Source organism: Carassius auratus, chromosome 9 (genome assembly GCF_003368295.1).
Source record: "Carassius auratus strain Wakin chromosome 9, ASM336829v1, whole genome shotgun sequence".
Lineage (NCBI taxonomy): Eukaryota > Metazoa > Chordata > Actinopteri > Cypriniformes > Cyprinidae > Carassius > Carassius auratus.
The window spans coordinates 7,651,509-7,670,728 of record NC_039251.1 but is presented as its reverse complement, the minus strand read 5'-3'; the positions used below and the strand labels follow the sequence as shown (position 1 = coordinate 7,670,728).

Sequence of the window (19,220 nt, the reverse complement as noted above, 5' to 3'; positions counted from 1 at the left end):
ACATCACAATAATTCACAAGTAATGCATACCACTCCAGTCCTTTTTATTAAGTAAAAGGCTGTGTTTGTATTTAAAAAAAGATGTTTTGTGACTTCAAACATTGAAAACACTTTAAAAAAAAAAAAAGGTATGTGGGAGGATTTAGATGTGAGATGACAACAGAAGATAGACTTTTTTACTGAAGTCAAGTGGATTACTTGTGGATTATTGTGATGTTTTTATCAGCTGTTTGGATTCTCATTTTGACGGCACCCATTCACTGCAGAGCATCCATTGGTGAGCTATTCATGTAAAGCAAAATTTCTCCAAATTTGAAACAAACTCATCTATATCTCAGATGGCCTGATGGTACAATTTTCAGCAAAATTGAATTTGTCATTGAACTATACCTTGCATGAATTTGAGCAGACAGCGAAGGGAAAGCATCAGGTGTCTGGTGTTCATGTGAACTCCTTCAGACATGTCTGAAAGCATCCCAGCATGCACCTCAGGATGCTGGCTGAAGAATGTCAGAGTGAGCAGAGCTGGAGTCTAGACGAGGAAAAAGCTCTAATATAAGAGTTTTAATATGTGAAACATAGTTTTGATCATTGCACCATTCACACATACTGTAATCCCAGAGTTTGAATTAAATGCATGAGTAGGTGTCAAACTCCGACTGCCAGTGTAATTGAGTTGCCCTTTTTAACAACTGATGGCAAAAAAGATTCTATTTTTATGTTAAATGATTTTAACTAGGTCAAAGCATAATAAATGATTGTTGAATTAAAGTCATTGTTCACAATCTCCATGGTAACAATCAGCCATACACTGCCATGCTTAGTTCTGTTTTCTTCTTCTTTTAAAGGAACAGTTCACCATTAAAATCTAAATCTGTCATCAAGACTTTTTATCTGGTTGAAATTTTAATAATGTACTGCTCACTCTTTCCGATACAATAACAATCAATTTCGGACTGGAGCTTTGAAGCATTAAACAAAGTAAAAATAATAATACATATTACTCATGAACTATATTCAAGTTGGTTATAATCAATATTGCACGATGGCTTTGAAGAAGACAAGACATAAAAAAATCATTCTTAGAAAAGGTGGAATCTTCTCTAGTTTAATAAAAAAAAAACGTTAATAAAAACAGCAATGTCTGATCTGTGAACACATCTATGAGTGTTATATTTGCACTGATATACTATTATAGTTTTTAATTTCAGTTTTTCTCTTTTTCTTTGAGTTTTTAATTTTATATTTAGTTTTCGTTTTAATTTTAGTAAAAAAAAATTATATTTCGTTTTTTTAATGTCTATATAGTCTTGTTAAATTTTAAATAATAAGTAGTTTCTATTTTAATGTTATATTTTTGCTCTCGTTTTAATTTTTGCTCTTATTAACCTTATTATTATTTAGTTTGCCTTATTTAAGTATTCCAAGTTAAACTTAATAAAAATAAGAAAAGTTGTCTTTTAAGTTTAAGCTTTTTTCTTTTAATAATTGATTTTATTTCAATTAACAGTTACCTATATCGGTGCAAGGTTTTGAGTATGAACAACTTTTCTGATACCACTGAATTCTTTTAAAAGCCTGAAACTCCTGTAGTGCATTTGAAAAACGACCAGGATATCTATATAAAAATCACATGAAAACTCACCATGAGGATAAGTAAATGGTAATACAGTTTCTTCTTTTGCCTGAACTATTCCTTTAAAGTTATTTCAGTAAAACATAGTCTGAGATGCCTGAGAAGGAAAGGTGAGCTCCATCCCTTCTCTCTGTATCGTCTGACAGCATCTCTGTGGAAGATGGGCTTTGCTCAATGATTCATGTGATCCTGGAGGTTTTATAAAAGCACAAAAACAGACAGATGCATCATATTTATCCAGCAAGACAAGTGTGTGCGAGATGAGAGTAACTAACTTTAAACACAAATGGAAGCTGAAGAGTGAAGCTTTCCATCTTTCTTTCTTTCTCTTCTCTTTGGGTTTCTCCACTCGTGTTTGCCGATTAGCTCACACCCTGCAGAGACGAGAGGCCAAAGGATTTCACAGCATTAAACCACTTGCTCCAGCATAGCCTATATATGAGAGAGCTTAGTAATTGAGATAAATGATCTAGCGACAGTTTCAGACGTCTGCAGCAGATGGACTGCTCTCTGTATGAACACACTTATTTGAGATGTTCCTGAGTGAACCCTGAGAAGTATGTGAAGAAATAATCCCAGCATCATATTTAAGGTGAAAACGTGATACGTCCACATCAGTGAGAAACCATGGATAATTCAGACCAAGAGCTGGTGAGACATGTTCTGCTCTTCCAGAATTCATTCATTTTTAAAGGGAATGTGTTTCACTCTGACATGATAGTTTTATATCTAAATGTACTGTAGGTTTCTTTGGACCTTTAGGCAATTTATGTATGAATGGAGCATGCTATAAAAATCAGATGCCGTAAACAATGCTGAAAATATATGCTTAATAAAATTATTATATTTAAAACTTCCAATTAGAAAATTATTAAATGCATAATATCATGAACTTATTTTTTTTCTTATTTTTTTATTTCTTAGTAAATAAAATAAACTCCACACGCTTTCCACTAAAACCATTTATTTTTCATTCAGAAATCTTAGTTTTGTTACAAAACACCATTTTAAATGGAAACAAAAAATTACTTTGTTGGATAGATCTCTGAAATACAACATATATTTTCAAAAGTAAAAAAAAAAAAAAGCCTAATGTAATTAAAAAAAAAAAAAACTGAAAAGCTTTGGAATTTTATGTTTTTGAAAGAAGTCACCCGTGGCTTACCAAGGCGGTATTTATTTGATCAAAATTACAGGAAAAACTAAAATTGTGAAATATAATTACAATTTGAAAGAACTAGTTTCAAGTGTATTATGTTTTAAAATTTAATTTATTACAGTGATGATTACTCCAGTCTCCAGTATTACATGATCCTTCAGAAATCATTCTAAAATACAGATTCACTGTTCAAGAAAGATTTCTTATTATTAGCAATGCTGAAAACAGTTGTGCTCCTTCATATTTCATTTATATATAGAAAAAAAAACAGCATTTATTTATTGAATCAGGAATCTTTTGCATTATTATGATTAGTGGTCGACCAATATGTGTTTTTTGACAGCCGATGCCGATATCTTGGAAAGCAGGTGTGCGTGATAGCCGATGATGATTTTTTACAATATTACTATTAATATGAAATATTGAAATCATTATAACCACCAGGGAAATCAGTATTCTGGGATGTTTGTGTGCACTGAATAATATTTTTCAAATAAAGCCAGGGTAACCTTCATTTTACATACAGCATACAGTGAGAATGACATGAATATTACAGTGGGAAAATGCATAAAGCACAGCATGAGTTTAACGTTTAAAGCATTCAATTCACACTGACCAATCGTCACACAGAGAACACGTGACCATGCTGGATAAAACTGCACACTTCACAAGATTCCACAGCTGGATTCGACCGAGTTTGCAAGGTTTGTGAAATTAGTAATTCAAAGATTTGTTTAAATTATATAAATGTGTATTTGCTTAATGCTGACGGCAAACAAGAAAGCAATCGTTTTAATACTTTCTGTATACATAAATTCCCTAGTTTAACCGTTTTATCTGATTATTATCCGTGTTAGACAGAACTGTTAATGACAACGACAAACAAGAGAGAGAGAGTGTGAGCACTATGTGCCTCTCTCATTGAACACATCGGGCAAGCAGAAAAACGTATCGGCCAATGCCGATATTTGAAAAATTACAAATATCGACCGATATATCGGCCTTTAGCGATATATCGGTCGACCACTAATTACGATGCTTGACTGTGACTTCTGGTCAACTTAATGTATCCTTGCTGACTACACATATTCATTTCTTTAAAGAAATTACTGAATGCTAGTGTACATTATTATTTACTCATTTATCCATAATACAAATAAGATCATAGGCATGCCAGAAGAATCAAAAGAGTTCACATACCCTTTTTTGACCCTTCCTTAACGTCCTGCTGGTGCTGATGAGTGTATTTTGAGGTCTTGAAGCTGCTGCTGCTGTAAAAGAGCACTGAGTGTTCCAGCTTCCATCAATCTAACACTTCTCCCTAAGGCGACTCTACAGCAAGAGCTATTGATTTACAACAGTCTTACGGGTTTGCTTAAACACTACACCTTGAAATTCTCACTGTGAGTGATGCTAAGGGATTCCAGTTAAAGCGCGATAACAGCAGAAGTGCAGTTGACCAGCAGTTCATGTGATCACGTGTCAGTTCAAAAGTCTCTCGTCGTTGATGCTCAGACGAGGAAGGTTATGCTTGATAAAGTAAAACACTACACTCTGCAAAAAATAAAAATAGCCTCAATGCACTAAAGTGCAAACTCTGAACACATCCAGACAAGCAATTTTTAAGAAATATAAAGAGCATGCAGGTTTTAAACCACATGAGTAAAGAATTTTCATATACTCATTCATATAAAATGAAGAAATTAACCTGAATGCATAAATGGTGATATCAAGACGCCTTTATTGTAATTGCTTCAATACATTAGCAAGACCTCTTTGTGAACCAGCCCGACTTAATTTAACCATCAGGGATTGTCCAGTACAAATCACAGAAGACAACTCTAAAAAGATCATTTTCTGTTTAGAGAGAGAAGGACATACACTTCTATTATAAACAAGACAAGAGATTTACAAATATGTGTTTTGTTCATCTTCCTCCCACACAACACTCCAGGTGCTGCACAAGAAGAAGTAAAAAAGAAAAAGGTTGAAATGTGAAAAGACTCCACATGATGCAGTATAGCCTTATAAAGAATACAAAAATATAGGGATGTAAATCTAAAGAGTTCAATTTAGTGACAAATTGTCTTCTCTCCATGGACACAGAAAAAGCATTGCAGAAAATATACACTGTGACTAATTTGAAAAAGAATTCCACCATTCTCGAATTGAAGCAAACAGAACGTTTGTAAAAATAGAGCCTTATATTTGGCACCCAATAGGTGAATATCAATTATTTTTATATTAAAATTTTGAACTTGAACACTGAAATAACTGATTGCTGCTTTGCAAATATAACATTTTAATAGACTTCCCCAAAAATTCCCAGTAACTGCACGAGCGCTAACCATAAAATCATGACCAGGTCAAAATAAAAACATAAAAACAAATGAATTACATCCTGCAAAAATAAAGAAAATAAAGCCAATAAATGTATTTGCACTGTGATTTGAATAATTATTAAGCACTCTAAGGAAATACAATAAATAATTTACTATAACAGACAATACATACAATTCTAATGTACTGGATTGCTGCTAAAATATTATTGGTGCTCAGCTATTAATAATGGTTTTCTTACAATTATCAAAGGTTAAAAACTTTTCTCTTTTTTTTGTGATTCTTTGATTAATATTTGAATAGAAAGGTTTTGCCCCCCTCCCACATTACTTTTTAACATTACAGCAATGACGATGGGATTTTATGTATGTATGTATTTATGTATATATGTATGTATTTACTGAATTATTGTCATGACAATTGGAAGTTATTAAGACTAGGCTTTATTTCCTTGATGCTAAATTTATCATTTGCTTATAGAGTAAAACATAACCTTAAATGATTTCTATGTCTCTTCACTTTCTTTCAGTCTTTCTTTCAACATAACACACAAACCATCTGAACCTGCACCTACTTTATATATATATATATATATATATATATATATATATATATATATATATATATATATATATATAAACATATTTATCATTTCCCGAAATCCTTATCAACTTCCTGTTACCTTTTTACCTCCACCGTCTCTCTCTCTCCACCCTTCCTCACCCATCTGACGGTGAGATTTCCACCTTGCATCCGAAGCTCTTCATCATCGTGATGTGTCCTCGTGTTTCTAAAGTTCCCACAATACTTCATGCTGTTGTGGCATGCTGTGTGTGTTGCTGATCGATGAGATGTCTCCCTCGCTCTCCCCGTTCCCCCGAGGCATTGTTGCACTCCTCCTAAAGTGTGGTCCTCTGAGTTGCCTTCCGACGCTGATACTTAGGAGACTTTGAAGTTTCACTCTTTGGGGGCCAAACGGGTTTGACTAAATTCACATCCTGATCCAGAGAGAACGTCTTTTTGGGAGAGACTGTTTGCGGAGGCCACACTGCAGAAATTTTGTTAGGGCTTTGATCAGGTTTATTTGCTTCTTTTTCAAACCCGTCTGAGAGAGAACACATACTACTTTGCGAAAGTGAATATCTCCAATCCGATCCGTCATGGTCTGTATTGCCTGCATCTCGGATGCCCAGTAATTCCCTTTGCGATCCTTGTACAAATACATCCTTGAAATTCCCTTTAGACTTGAAGAGTTGTTTATAATGTGGCTGGCAGTATAAATGTCCATGGAGAGAGACAAAGTTTCCAAGGCTGTCAGACAACAGAGTTTCATAATTCATAAGTCACAGAAAATATATAGAGCTGTCTGCATTCGCACAGTTTGTAAATGAGAACTGCACTGCAAGCTCTCCATTTGAATGGATTTATGCAGAATACTTTATCTTATAGTTATAGATAATGGTACTTTATGCAAAAAAAAAAAAAAAAATCATTTTAGAATTATGTTGGAATACTTACATTGTTAGACCTACTAGAATATTTATGTTAATGTCAAATATGATAAATTGTCTGTTTATGCTAATTTTTCAACACAACCATACATACTATTAACTCGATGCTATGAAAACGATGCTAGGGTGTTGCACAGTTGCTATGTGGTTGCTAGCTTCTTCATGGGTACTTCTTCACTTGCTCACCAATGGATCCTCTGCAGTGAATGGGTGCCGTCAGAATGAGAGAACAAACAGCTGATAAAAAAATCACAGTAATACACAAGACTCCACAGCCCATCAAGTCTCATGAAGTGAAAAGCTGCATGTTTGCAAGAAACAAATTGATCATTAAGATGTTTAACCTCAAAGTAAAATATGAGTCCTCTATTCATAATATTGTTTTCTTCAGTGAAACAGGTGCCCTGTCTGAATCATAAGGCAAATATGCACAGATCAAGCACCGTGTACAATTGAAAACCGTTTTAAACAAATATTAATGTCAGTAGATTTTGATGTGAGAGGAAAACAGGTGATGGAAGCATTATTATTGATTATGTATTCATATTTTAGTCAAAAGTAATGGTCTGAAGTTAACATCAAGACATAAAAGCATCTTCATAATCGGTTTGTTTTATACAAACATGCAGCTTTTTACTTCACAAGATGTTAATTTATGGACTGGAGTGGTGTGGATTACTTGTGGATTATTGTTTTTTCAGCTCTTATTCTAACGGCACCCATTCACTGCAGAGGATCCACTGGTGAACAAGTGATGCAATGCTACATTTCTACAAATATTTTCTAATAAAGAGACAAACTCGGATGGCTGAGGATGAGTAAATGTTTTTATATGGAGTACAAACTCCATATAAAATATCATATTACAATATTTTATAACATACCTCAATTTGTTTTTGCAGTGCTCACATAAAAAACAGGATTTATGGAACTTCTTTTTGTCGGCTATCAGGCCTTCCATGGGGTAAACCCTCTTCTTGCACACTGCACACATCTCCGACTTTGGTACTCGAATCTGGCAATATGGTAAAGATATTCCGGTTTTAGTCAGTTCAGGTTTGTGCACAATCAACATTCCCACTTTGCCAGACACTCAGTCAACGCAGCCAAATCACATCCAACATCTACTACTGCAATGTGAGGTTACTGAAAGCTTTGTTAAAAACAGCATTAGTGAAAGACATGTTCAGACACAATAAAACATTAAAACATTAATTCTTCTCAAACCAGGAGATGAAAATGACACAGGCATATCAAAATCATATATATATTTTTTCTTTTAATTATAGCCAAAGATGTACTGTTCAATATCCACCCAATGCTGGGTTACCATTTGTTTTTTAATCTAGCCTTTCATTTATTTTCCCCAGCTGAATGTATAGAAGTCTGAATAACCATTGGTTTATAATTTGTAGAGTTATTTTGGGAAATGTAATGATCCGGCAATCTTGCAGCCTCTAAAAAGAAACAAACCAACCAACCAAACACACACACACACACACAGCCAAGTTGCTGTTTCTGAGGTCACACAGAGGCAAAATTTTAAACTCAATTTTTGTTTTCCTTCAGTCTGTGTTCAGTATCAATCCCTAAAACATTCTGCTTTTAAAGTACATTTGATTCTTGCAGCACTCTCAAATGCAAATGAGACAGAGATGAATGGCAATTATGGAAAAAGCACTCAGTGCTATTGAGATATTTAAAATTCTAAGCTGATAAACTGTCTTTTTTGATTCCTTGATGGTGCTGCAAGCGAGAGTAGGCATAGAGCATTTCTAAGTGGCCAAAAACAGTGTAGGCTGCTCCCCAGACTGTGATTTCCCAGGACACTAAGTTCAGTTATATGTGTCAGATAGTATGAACAAATGCATGTGTGGTATTCCAAAATAAATAATTATAAAATAATAATACAATTTAAATAAATAAATACATAGAGTAATGAATTATTAAATGTGCGACATAATATTTATTTTTTATTAAATGTTCAAAAAAGGAAATCTGTCACATTGTATATATTCTTTTTTTTAATGAAATGTAAATTTAAAAAAATAAATAAATATATGTATTTATTTAAAACTTTAAACTCAAACTTAATTTGAAACTTAAACTTCAAACTCTTTTAAACTCAAGCATAAATTTCAGCTATTAACATGCAAATAACTGCGATGAGTCACATTTGTTCCATGACTGTCACAGTCACATACACGTTTACTCATCTAAATGTGGACTTGTCGGAAAAGACAAAAGTTAGAAACACTCAGTTTGACCCAGTAATGACGTTTTGCAGTAGCTTGCTGATAAATTTCATTCCCATCATGCACTGCAGGCATATTTACTCGGCACAGCAGTCTCGGTTTGATGCACTAGTACGTGGCTTGGCTCTCTCACCTGTGACACCTAAGCTTTTGAACACACTCTCACTTTCTGTCCACGCTTTATGGAAGTTCTTCATCAGTTCCTCTGCAGAGACCTCAGGTGACACCGTCACCTCTGACGTCTTTTTCTTCACAGCATCAGCATAGGAAAAAGGCACCCGTTGCGTTGTAATGCTTTGAGACTGTGTGGAAACCGCCATGGTGCTTCTTGATCCGATAATTCTAGTGCCAAACTCGTCAACAGAAGAATAATGTTCAGTGACTGTTTTTGTCTCTGAAAATCCTGTTGGATCGACAGACTTGTCTTCTTTCACATCTTTGCGCACAAGCATAGGAGAGCTCAGCTGGGAGCATTGTTCCCTCTCTGGAGGAAGCTCAGGCTTTGAACCTTCAGATGCAATTTCACTCAGTCTTGACTCCTGTTCCTCCTGTTTGTTTTGTAGCTCTTTGATGGGGGAACTTTGCTCACTCATTTCAAAAACATTTTTAATATCCTTGATGTTGAAAGCAGCCATATCCTCTTGTTGTCTTGCTTTCTTCTCCGTATCAAGCTCCAGGCCGTCAGTTTCCCTGCCAGGCTTCTCTGTATTGTCAATTGGGTCTTTTCTAATACCAACTTTCCCTTCTGACGTCTCAATTGTTTTGGCTCGTCCAGACAGGTTATCCTTAGAGATATTTTTCTTCTTTTTCACTGCACTCTCAGTCTCGGTGTTGGGGCCTAAACGCTCTGGGATAATAATGGCATCTCCACTTACGTTAGCGATATTCAATTCAACCACTTGTGTTTCAGAAGACCCAAGAGTCTCCTCTTTAACCGGTTTAGAATCAATTTTGATCTGACGTTGGAACATGGCGGGAAATTCCACAATTTCGGACTTCTTTCCAGGGGCCACCACCAGGTGAGGCACCGGATCCGGCGAAGCACCACGAGAGAGCGTAGCTGTGGCATTTCTGAGCCGTGTCAGACTATCTGCCCGGTTCGAGGAGGGTGAAGGGGAGGTTCTGCTTAAGCGAGAGCTTGGAGTTTCAGACCTCCGTGGAGGAGGCGTCGGTGGAGTTGGGGAAGGTGAAGGTGCTGCCCTCTGTGGCGAGTCGGTTCTCTTTGTGGACTCAATGGTGATGAACGTAGGTGAGGAAGAGCGCAGCCGTAACAATGGAGATGGAGCTCTGGGGTCAAGGGTTGTAACGCTCATTTGTTGCTTTCGACTCTTGCGTGTTGTCTTCATCTCCTCTTTGACCACCTTCCGTGTTTCACACTTTGTTGAACCAATGGAAATCTTTGAAATTCTTTGAATGGCTCCACTAGAGACTAATTTTTCAGAGGTGGCCTCACATTCATGCTTTTCAATTGTGCCGTCAAAGTGCATTAGCTTAGCTTGAACAAGATTTTTAACATGAGCGAGAATTTCTTTAAGCTTCTTTTCGTTGTGTTCAGCAGCTGCCCCTTCCAAATCACTCTTCTCCTCTGGCCCCAGAAGCCAGGAGGGCATTTCATTGAGCAGTGTTTTCACAGCCTTAGAGTCTATTTTTCCTGCAACCCCCTGTAACTCTGAGATACGAGACAACATCTTCTGCGCTTCAGCTTGTCTTAGAGATGTACTGGTGCTCTCTGCTGAGCACTCAGCAGTCTTCTTTTGTGCAGATTTGTCTGTCATTTTTATTGGAACATTTCTGCTTTCATCTTTTGATTCCTCAGGAATCCGCTGGCTTCCACTGGCCTGCTTCTGAAGTTTTACAGTCGCACCCTCCTCCTGGAAACTCTGCTGTTGGAATGTACTTTCGGTTTTGATGACCTCCTTGTAAACTTCAGTGTTTCCCATTTGAATAGTGTGCTGTGTTTGCACTAGGGAGATTTCTTCTTGTTTTTCATCAGATGTCAGGACTGGCCACTTAGGCTCAGCAGGCTTGGCCTCTGTGGGTGACATGGATGCGGTGTTATTGCTTTGAACGGCTTCTTTGTCTTTCTTGCTCTTGCTCCTCCTTTTCTTTTTCGGAGTGGCAGGGAGCCCCTCTACAGGTTTCTCTTTGGCCTCTTTCTCCACTTTATTCTCTGTTTCTGTGGGGCTTTTTTCTCTGCTTTCTTTCACCTGAACATTCTCCTGCTCCGCTGTGGCTTTCTCCTTGCTTTCCAGTTTAGCGCTCTTACTAACTTTCTTAGCCTTTTGACTGTCGACCTTTTGGGGCTTCTGCTCAGCATCCTTAATTTGAATCTCTTTGATTGGTAGGGAGCGATCAGGGGAGTTTTTTTCTTGATTTTTCTTCGGAGAGCTTTCCTCTTTTGTTTTGTCCTCTGATATGCTGCACACATCTTTTCCAACATTCTCAGATTTATTTTTAGAGACACTTTGAGGTTTGTCTGATTTGACAGAGGCATTTATTTCTTCTTTGGTTGTGTTTTTAATAACCGTCTTCGTCACCTGTTGTATACTGGTCGTCACAGATCTCTTCTTTTTCTTTTTAGCTGAAGTGGAGGTGGTCTGCTGCTGACCCGAAGAGCCCTGCGATGACTGATTAGAGATAATGTTCTGTTTAACTAAGGAAATACCAGGAGATTTTGGAGGAGATTTCTCATTTGTGGCAGCGATCAAAGCCTTGCTTGGGGGAGCGTTTGGGAGAGCCGTGTGCTTGGATGAATCATATGAGTCTGTGGTTAATTCAAATTTGGTCACACTCTTTTGAGCTCTCTCTTGAGTGAAATCAAATGATATGCTTGCCTCTGATTGCACCGTGTCTGTGCTCTCTGAAGAAAGCATTTCAAGGGCTGCACTGACTGACTCGTGCATGCAGATTTCAAAGGCTGGGGAGCGCGGCGGTGGCGGTGTGCAGCTTTCCTCCCTCTGCTGTCTGAACTTCTGTTCGGCTTGTATTAGTGGGGTTTTGAATTTGCTTACCGGAGATTTGGACGGCGGAGGAGGAGAAGCGGGTGGGGTGAGCATCAAGGGGGCGAAAACTTTCTTGGGAGGCCGCGGAGACTCCGGTGGCTGTTTTGTGAACACGGACTGAATTCCAGAGGATATCATGGAGGACTTAACTGATTTTGTGCTGACATTTTTTCTACTCTTGGTCTCCCGTGTAGCCTGCACATCCATTTGCTCAAATGAAATTCCTGGCTCAAGCTTGGGTACTTTGCACAATGTTGGTGCTTTGACGGGTTTGACAGTCATTTTAGTGGGTTTGGATGGTGTTATGTTGGGCAGTGGAAGGAGGTCTAACTCCTGTACTGTGGGAGGCGGAGGGAGAAGGTCAAGATCAGCCATTGCAAGAGGAGGAAGTGGTGGGGTTGGTGGAGGAGGGAAATGGTCAAGTTCTGTCTTCACTGGATCACATGGAGGAGGAGTAGGGGGAGGGGGAAGATCGTGATCACCCCTAATGCTCGGAGGAGGAGTGGGGAATGAGATGCTTTCATAATCCGGGGGGGGCGTTGGAGGGGGAGGCAGAGGGGGTTCGGGGTCAGGTGGTGGAGGTGGCATATGGATTTCCTGCTGTTTTCTTTTTTCCAGTCGAATCAACCCCTTACAGCCACTTTTTTTCAGGTTACGGAAGTCAGTCTTCAATGTTTTGATGCCGTGTGTTTGAACAATTGTTTTGTGCTCCAGCACTGTGGTTTTTGTTTCCTGGCTACATTCTGTGGTGTGAGTGGTGATTGCAGTGCTGTCTTGAGAGGTGTATTTGTTTTGTATTGATTGCTTGTGAGCGCTTCTCTTTGATTCACTGTTCATATCAAGATTTTTAACTGCAGGGGTGGGCTTCTCTGCAAGGATCTTGTTCACTGATGGAGATGGGGTCTTTGCAGGAACTTTGACCTTTCTTATAGGCTGCCTTCGGGGAATCGTTGGGCTGGCTCTCTGTGCCGTTTCCATTAAGGATTTTATTGTGCTCTTAACGTCTCCTTTTATCACTTCTTCTTTCTCTGATAGCACTTGCTCTTGGGTGTCATAGAGGGATTTTATGGAAAGCTTCACGTCGCCCTCTGTGCTCGCCCTGCGCTGCATTCTGGGAGATGGAGGAGGCTCAAGTAAGAGCTGAATCTTGCCTTTCACATCTCCCTGGACACCAATCTCCTGCTGGCAAACCTTTCTCTCATTTGACGCTTCTTGTAGACTCTGTATTGCTGTGTGAATGTCACCCTTTACAATCACCTCCTTCTCCACCTCTTTCACTGCATGTTTGGCCTCCTCCAGCGATTTCAACGTACCTTTGATGTCACCTGGCACCAAGTCTTCTAGGACAATTTCCACCTTGGTGGAAGTCAAGTCTTTTAGCGATTTCAGCGTTCCTTTGATGTTACCAGGAATGATTTCGGGCTTTTCCACCTCTCTGGGCTGATTTTGGGCCTCCTCTAGAGACCTCAGTGTTGTAGGTAAATCAGCTCGAATTACTTCTTCTTTCTCCAAAACAACTGCCTGGTTTACAGACTGCGTCAGAGAATTCATCACTGCTTGTAGGTCTCCTCTCACAATCTCTTCTCTCTGTAAATGTTCAAATGAGACTGGAGGCTCGGTCATGAAAACCTTAACCGTGTTATGAACATCGCCTGGGACTATATCTTCCCTGTCCACCAGACGACCGATTTGAGCTTGATTGCATGTCAAGCTGAGTTTCGTTCCCTTAATATCACCACCGATGATTTCCTCTTTTTCAATTTTACCCGGGTCAGCCTCATCTGGCTCTACCTGCAGCTTTTTGAGGTAATCCAGTGCACCCGACTCAATACATGTAGAATAAAAGCTCACCTTTCCCCTCTCTGCTTCATCCACTTCAATTCTCACAATTTCCTCTGTGTCTGGATTGCAAAGTCTCTCAAGGCACCCTTTCACATTACCTCCGACGATATTTTCTTTCTGAGTGCTCGATTCTTCAGGAGAATTGAATAAAGAGTATATTGTCATACGAACATCTCCCTTTTCGTCTTCTTGAATGAGAATGCCCCGTTTGCCAGTGCTCTCCTCTTTCAGCAGGTTGTTTATGGCTTCCTGAATGTCACCTCTTATTATCTCCTCTTTCTCCACAGAGGCGCTGCTGTGCTCTTGGAGCAGCTGTTGTACGGCGCCGCTGATGTCTCCCCTCTCCTCTGCATTTATAATGATTCCCCTCTCGGTTTTCTCCTGTCTGTTGAGGAGGTTCATCATGATGTTTTGCAGATCTCCTTTAATGATTTCTTCTCTCTGGATCTGGGGAGCTTCTTTACTCATGAGGTTGTACTTAGCCATGCGAACGTCTCCAATTTCATCGGCCTCTATGATAATACCTTTGTTGTCTACCATTCTTTGGGTGAACAGTTCGTCGAGAGTGGCTTTAACACTCTTACCAATGATTTCTGTCTTCTCCAAGCTGCTCTCATTAAATTCAGCGAATGGCGTCGTTTCAAAAAGCCATGTTGTGGTTTTGACATCTGCTTTGGGGATTTCTTCACAAATTACCCTTTTACTTTCGTCACTTTCGTTAACATGATCAAGAGGATTCTTCTCAAATAGCCATACAGACTGTTTGACATCCCCCCTCAGCTGTTCCTCCATAACAACAGTTTTCATCTCATCCTCTGACTTTTCAGCATGTATCTGATCAAATGTGTGAGTTTCAAACATCCATTTTGCTGTCCTAACATCCCCTTTATGAATCTCACTCATACTGACAGTACGCACCAACTTTTGAGACAATGCATCAGATTCAAAACGCTGCTTGTTTGTCTTTACATCACCTCCCTGAATGTCCTCGACAGTTTTGATAGATATTTTGTCATCTTCTGCAATCTTATCAAGGGGCTGGGTTTCAAACCTCCATCTTGCTGAGCTGACATCACCTTTTTGGATATCTTCCTCTGTAACGGCTTTTAAAAGATAGACCTCATCTGTCTCTCTAATTGAGTCCAGAGGCTTTGTTTCAAACAGCCAACGGGCTCCTACTACATCACCTCTATGTATGTCTTCTTTTGTAAGTGTTGTCACTTCATGATAATGGCCTTCTTTGTCTTGGATGGCATAGAGAGGCTGAGTCTCAAACATCATTGCGAATGTTTTCACATCTCCTTTCTCCTCATCCTCTCTGATGACTTTCTGCAGCTTTGTCATTTCAGATTCAGAGGACACATCTTGAATCTTATCTAACGTGTAGGTCTCAAAAATGAATCTGCCTTTATCAACATTGCCTCCCTGAACATCTTGTACCGTACGAGCTCCTTTTAGCTCACCGGGGGTCTCTGTGATTTTATCTATGGGTTGGTTTTCAAATAACCATTTGCAGTTTCCAACATTTCCTTTCTGAATATCCTCAGATTGAGCACTCCTCAGCTGTCTCATGAAATCCTCAGAGGTTGAGCTCATAACGTCAGCAGATTGGGTCTCAAATATGTATTTCATCCGAGACACGTCCCCGGATTGTATGTCTATTTCAGTAACAGTCTTAAAATCTTCTCGCTGTCCTCCAGTAATGTTCTCCAGGTTCTCTGTCTCAAACAGGAAACGTGCCATGCAGACGTCTTTTCCATAAATGTCTTCTTGTTTCACAGTGTGAGTTTGCAACACCGTCTCTGAGTTATGATGTATGGCATCAAGAGTTTGAGTTTCAAAAAGCCAAGTGCATGTTTTTACATCTCCTTTTTGAACTTCACCAGAATCTTTTGTACTCTTAAGCTCTTCCCTTTCATAAAGCATGTCTATAGGTTTGGTTTCAAAAAGCCACTTGCAGGTTTTAACATCACCCTTGACTATGTCTGCTGTCTCCCTAGTAACACACTCCTCATCTTCAATATTGCTAAAATATTTAATAGCATCAAGAGGCTGGGTTTCAAAGAGCCATTTGGCCGTTTTGACATCTCCAGATTCTATCTCTTGTTGTGTTATGCCCTTTATGATTTGGAATTTAGTGATGCTCTCATCGAATTGGTCAATAGGGTGAGTTTCAAACATCCACTGGCAGCTTCTGACATCTCCTTTGACGATTTCCTCCCGCCGTACAGTTCTGACCTCGTGATAATGCCCAGAACTGTCTTGCAGTGCGTATAATGGCATGGACTCAAAAAGATTTTTATTTGATCTAACAGAGCCAGTGGTGACACCCTCAACTTGAATCTTCTGACTTTCGTCATATTGGCTTAAATCATATGTTTCAAAAATTTGCCTGTAGTTGCGCACATCTACATTTTCTATATCCTCCAAATTCACCGTTCTTGTTACATCCTTTCTCTCCTCTCTGATCTGCTCCAGCGGCTGGCTCTCAAACAGCCACTTCTGGTGTCGAACGTCTCCTTTCTCCTCAGATGTCATCATTCTTTTGAGCTTCCCCACCTCTGAAAGCTCTTTCATCTCATCTTTTGGAACGGTCTCAAAAAAGTGTCTGGCAGACTGAACGTCACCTCCTAGAATTTCTTCTGCACTTACTGGCCTGGCATTGGAATCATCCTTTAACATTTCCATCGGTTGCGTCTCAAACACCTTACAATTTCTGCGGACATCACCCTTGTAACTTCTATCTATTTGTTCTGAATCAACTGTCTTCACAAACTCTCTCTTTTCCTCTTGAATATCTTCCAAACGTTGGTTCTCAAACAGCCATTTTTGATATCTCACATCACCTCTTTCTTCATCAGATGCTATGGTTTTCTTAAGTCGGTTTACCTCAACATCCTCATCTTTAATGTTCTCCAGAGGTTTATTCTCAAACATCCATTTTTGGTGTCTCACATCACCTCTTCCTTCCTCAAAGACTGCTTTTTTATTCAGTTTTCCGACTTCCGGAAGCTCTTTGAGTTCATCCTGTGGAGCATTTTCAAACAAGTGTCTCACAGAGCGAACGTTACCTCCAATGATCTGTTCTGAGGTAACAGGTCTGGAGTTGGCATCATCTTTAAGCGTGTCCATAGGCTGCGTCTCAAACACCATGCAGTGTTTGCGTACATCAGCCCCAAGAATCTCTTCTTTCTGCTTTTGCATTCTCTCCCATTGGGCATTTATGGTGTCAAGCCTCTTTGTCTCAAACAGCCACCTTCCCCTTTTCGCATCACCTAGCTGGTTGTCTTCCAAGGATATACTGGAGATTAGCCTGACTTGAGAAAGGTCCATGTCAATGTCATTCAATGGCTGTGTTTCGAAGAGCCATCTTGATGTTTTGACATCACCTTTCTCTGTCTCCTCTCGGCGGACAGAAGTAATCAAAACCATCTCACCGGAGTGTTCCCTCATTACACACATGCACTGCGTCTCAAACATCCATATGACTTTCTTCACTTCTGATTTGATCTCCTCCAGTACAGACTTCAGGCTCAGCACCTGCTTCTCATCCATGGTTTCAGTGTCGCCCAGAGAGTCCATTTCTTGGTTTTCAAACATGTACCTCACAGACTTCACATCTCCTTCGGTGGCTTCTTGTGTAAAGATGACTTCTTTGGTTTGCTCATCATCAGTGTGAATTTTATTTAACGTATCCATTGGCTTTGTCTCAAACAACCAGGCGGCCGCCCGAACATCTCGTTTCCCTACTTCATTCACTAGATAGTTCCGTTTAGCTGAATCACATTGCAATCCCAGTGTATCCATGGGATGCGTCTCAAACATCAAAGCCCTGTTCTTAACATCTCCTCCAGGAATGATTTCCTGCTGAATTATCTTTTTGCCATCCTCTTCATTTTCCGAATCATCCTTAATGCAGTCCAAGGGTTTGTTCTCAAACATCCAGCGCATGGACTGCACTTCACCTCTCATAACCTCGTCCCACTCCAAATATTCGTGATCTGGGCTTCCATTTGAATTGGTGCCGGTGTGTTCAAACTGGTATGCTGCCTCTTGAACTTCCCCTACTGCTTCAATGCCCTCGTCGTCGTAAAAATCTCTTTCCAGGTCTTTCCTGACATCAGGGTGAATGTGTTTGCAGAGACGTTTCAGCTCTGATAGTTCCCTCTGTCTGTAGTATTGCTGTCTGTTCACTGTGTGTTTCACTGGAGGTTCAGGAAAGTTTTCTGCAACATCTGAAGGTTCCTCTAATAAGTCCGGTGGGGGCGGTGGCAGATATTCCAGATCATAATCGTCGTTTTCATCATCATCATCATCTTCATCATCATCATCTTCATCATCATCAAAAGTAAACTCATAACTTGGTTCGCCTTCTTCCACTTTGTGTGAGGCAACACTGTTCAGAGTACTTGATATTTCACTCTTCACAGTTTGATGGGACGTGTTCACTTCTGATAGCAGCTGTGAACGGCTTTTGTCAAGTTCAATCTTTTTTAGAGAGAGAATAATGAACATGAAATGGCTTATAAGCTGGATCAGAAAAGTAATTTCTTTTTTTTAAACTAAATGTCCAAATCTGGGCAGTTATTTTAAAGACCTCTCCAGTATGTTTATGTTCTTATTGTGCATTCAAAAAAGACAAGCAAAAAGCATTTAAAAAGGTTCTGCTTGAGTGTCTTAAAATAAATAAAGAGCACCACCTTACACAATTACAAGAGGAAGTTATCTGATTTTTGTAACTGCTCAGCCACAGCACTATACATGCCTTCTGCATTTGAAAGAGTTATCCATTTACTAAACAAATGCTTTTTCTAACCCAATGCATTGTTATATTTAAAAAAAAGCTTCATGAATATATTAGACACACTTCCCTAAAACCATCAATATCATGTACTACACTTGAAAATTACAGCACACTGCAGAAATGTCTATTTAATGAGTTTTAATTAGTCTTTTTGACATCTTCCAAGTAAAATATGTAAAAATCTCTAAAGCAAGAACACTTATCTGAGAAGCAAAACTACATTAGACAGTAAAACATGCTTTTTATAGACTGTTTTTTTTAATGCAGTGTATTTTCATATATTTTTTTTCTGTATTAATGTGTTCATATGTGAACAAAAACTAATTACACTCATATCTAAGACACGGTCTTTAAAAATGAGCCTGAATAACTTATGCAGTGTTGATATTATCCATTCTTCTGTTGTTGTATGCTGATGGTGGTAGTATTGTACTCTTAACTGTGTGTATTTTAATGTAAGTTTAAATGTCATTGATATATTTCTGTTCGGAGAAGTCGAAGACAACTTTCCACTAAGGTGGACAATAAAGTCTAATGAATGAATGAATATTCAAGTAAACAGATTTCTCAAGCAAAAATACAAGTGTTGAGAGCAAGACTTGTAGTCAGAACCACCAGTGGTTTGCATTGCTGTTTAGATGCACAATAAAGACACAAAAATAACTCATATC

General features: G+C 38.9%; 1 protein-coding gene across 1 annotated transcript in view; it reads right to left on the bottom strand.

Annotated features, from left to right (window-relative positions):
• Positions 1-5,753: 5,753 nt before the first annotated feature.
• Positions 5,754-19,220, bottom strand: part of LOC113108263 (xin actin-binding repeat-containing protein 2-like) — a 36,730-nt gene continuing 23,263 nt past the window's right edge. The window contains exons 7-9 of the mRNA XM_026271189.1: positions 9,035-18,233; positions 7,531-7,661; positions 5,754-6,446 (exon numbers count right to left, since the gene is read on the bottom strand). Coding sequence (XP_026126974.1) covers positions 7,570-7,661; positions 9,035-18,233 — 9,291 coding nt within the window. The 3' untranslated portion in view covers positions 5,754-6,446; positions 7,531-7,569. The remainder of the gene's footprint in view (positions 6,447-7,530; positions 7,662-9,034; positions 18,234-19,220) is intronic.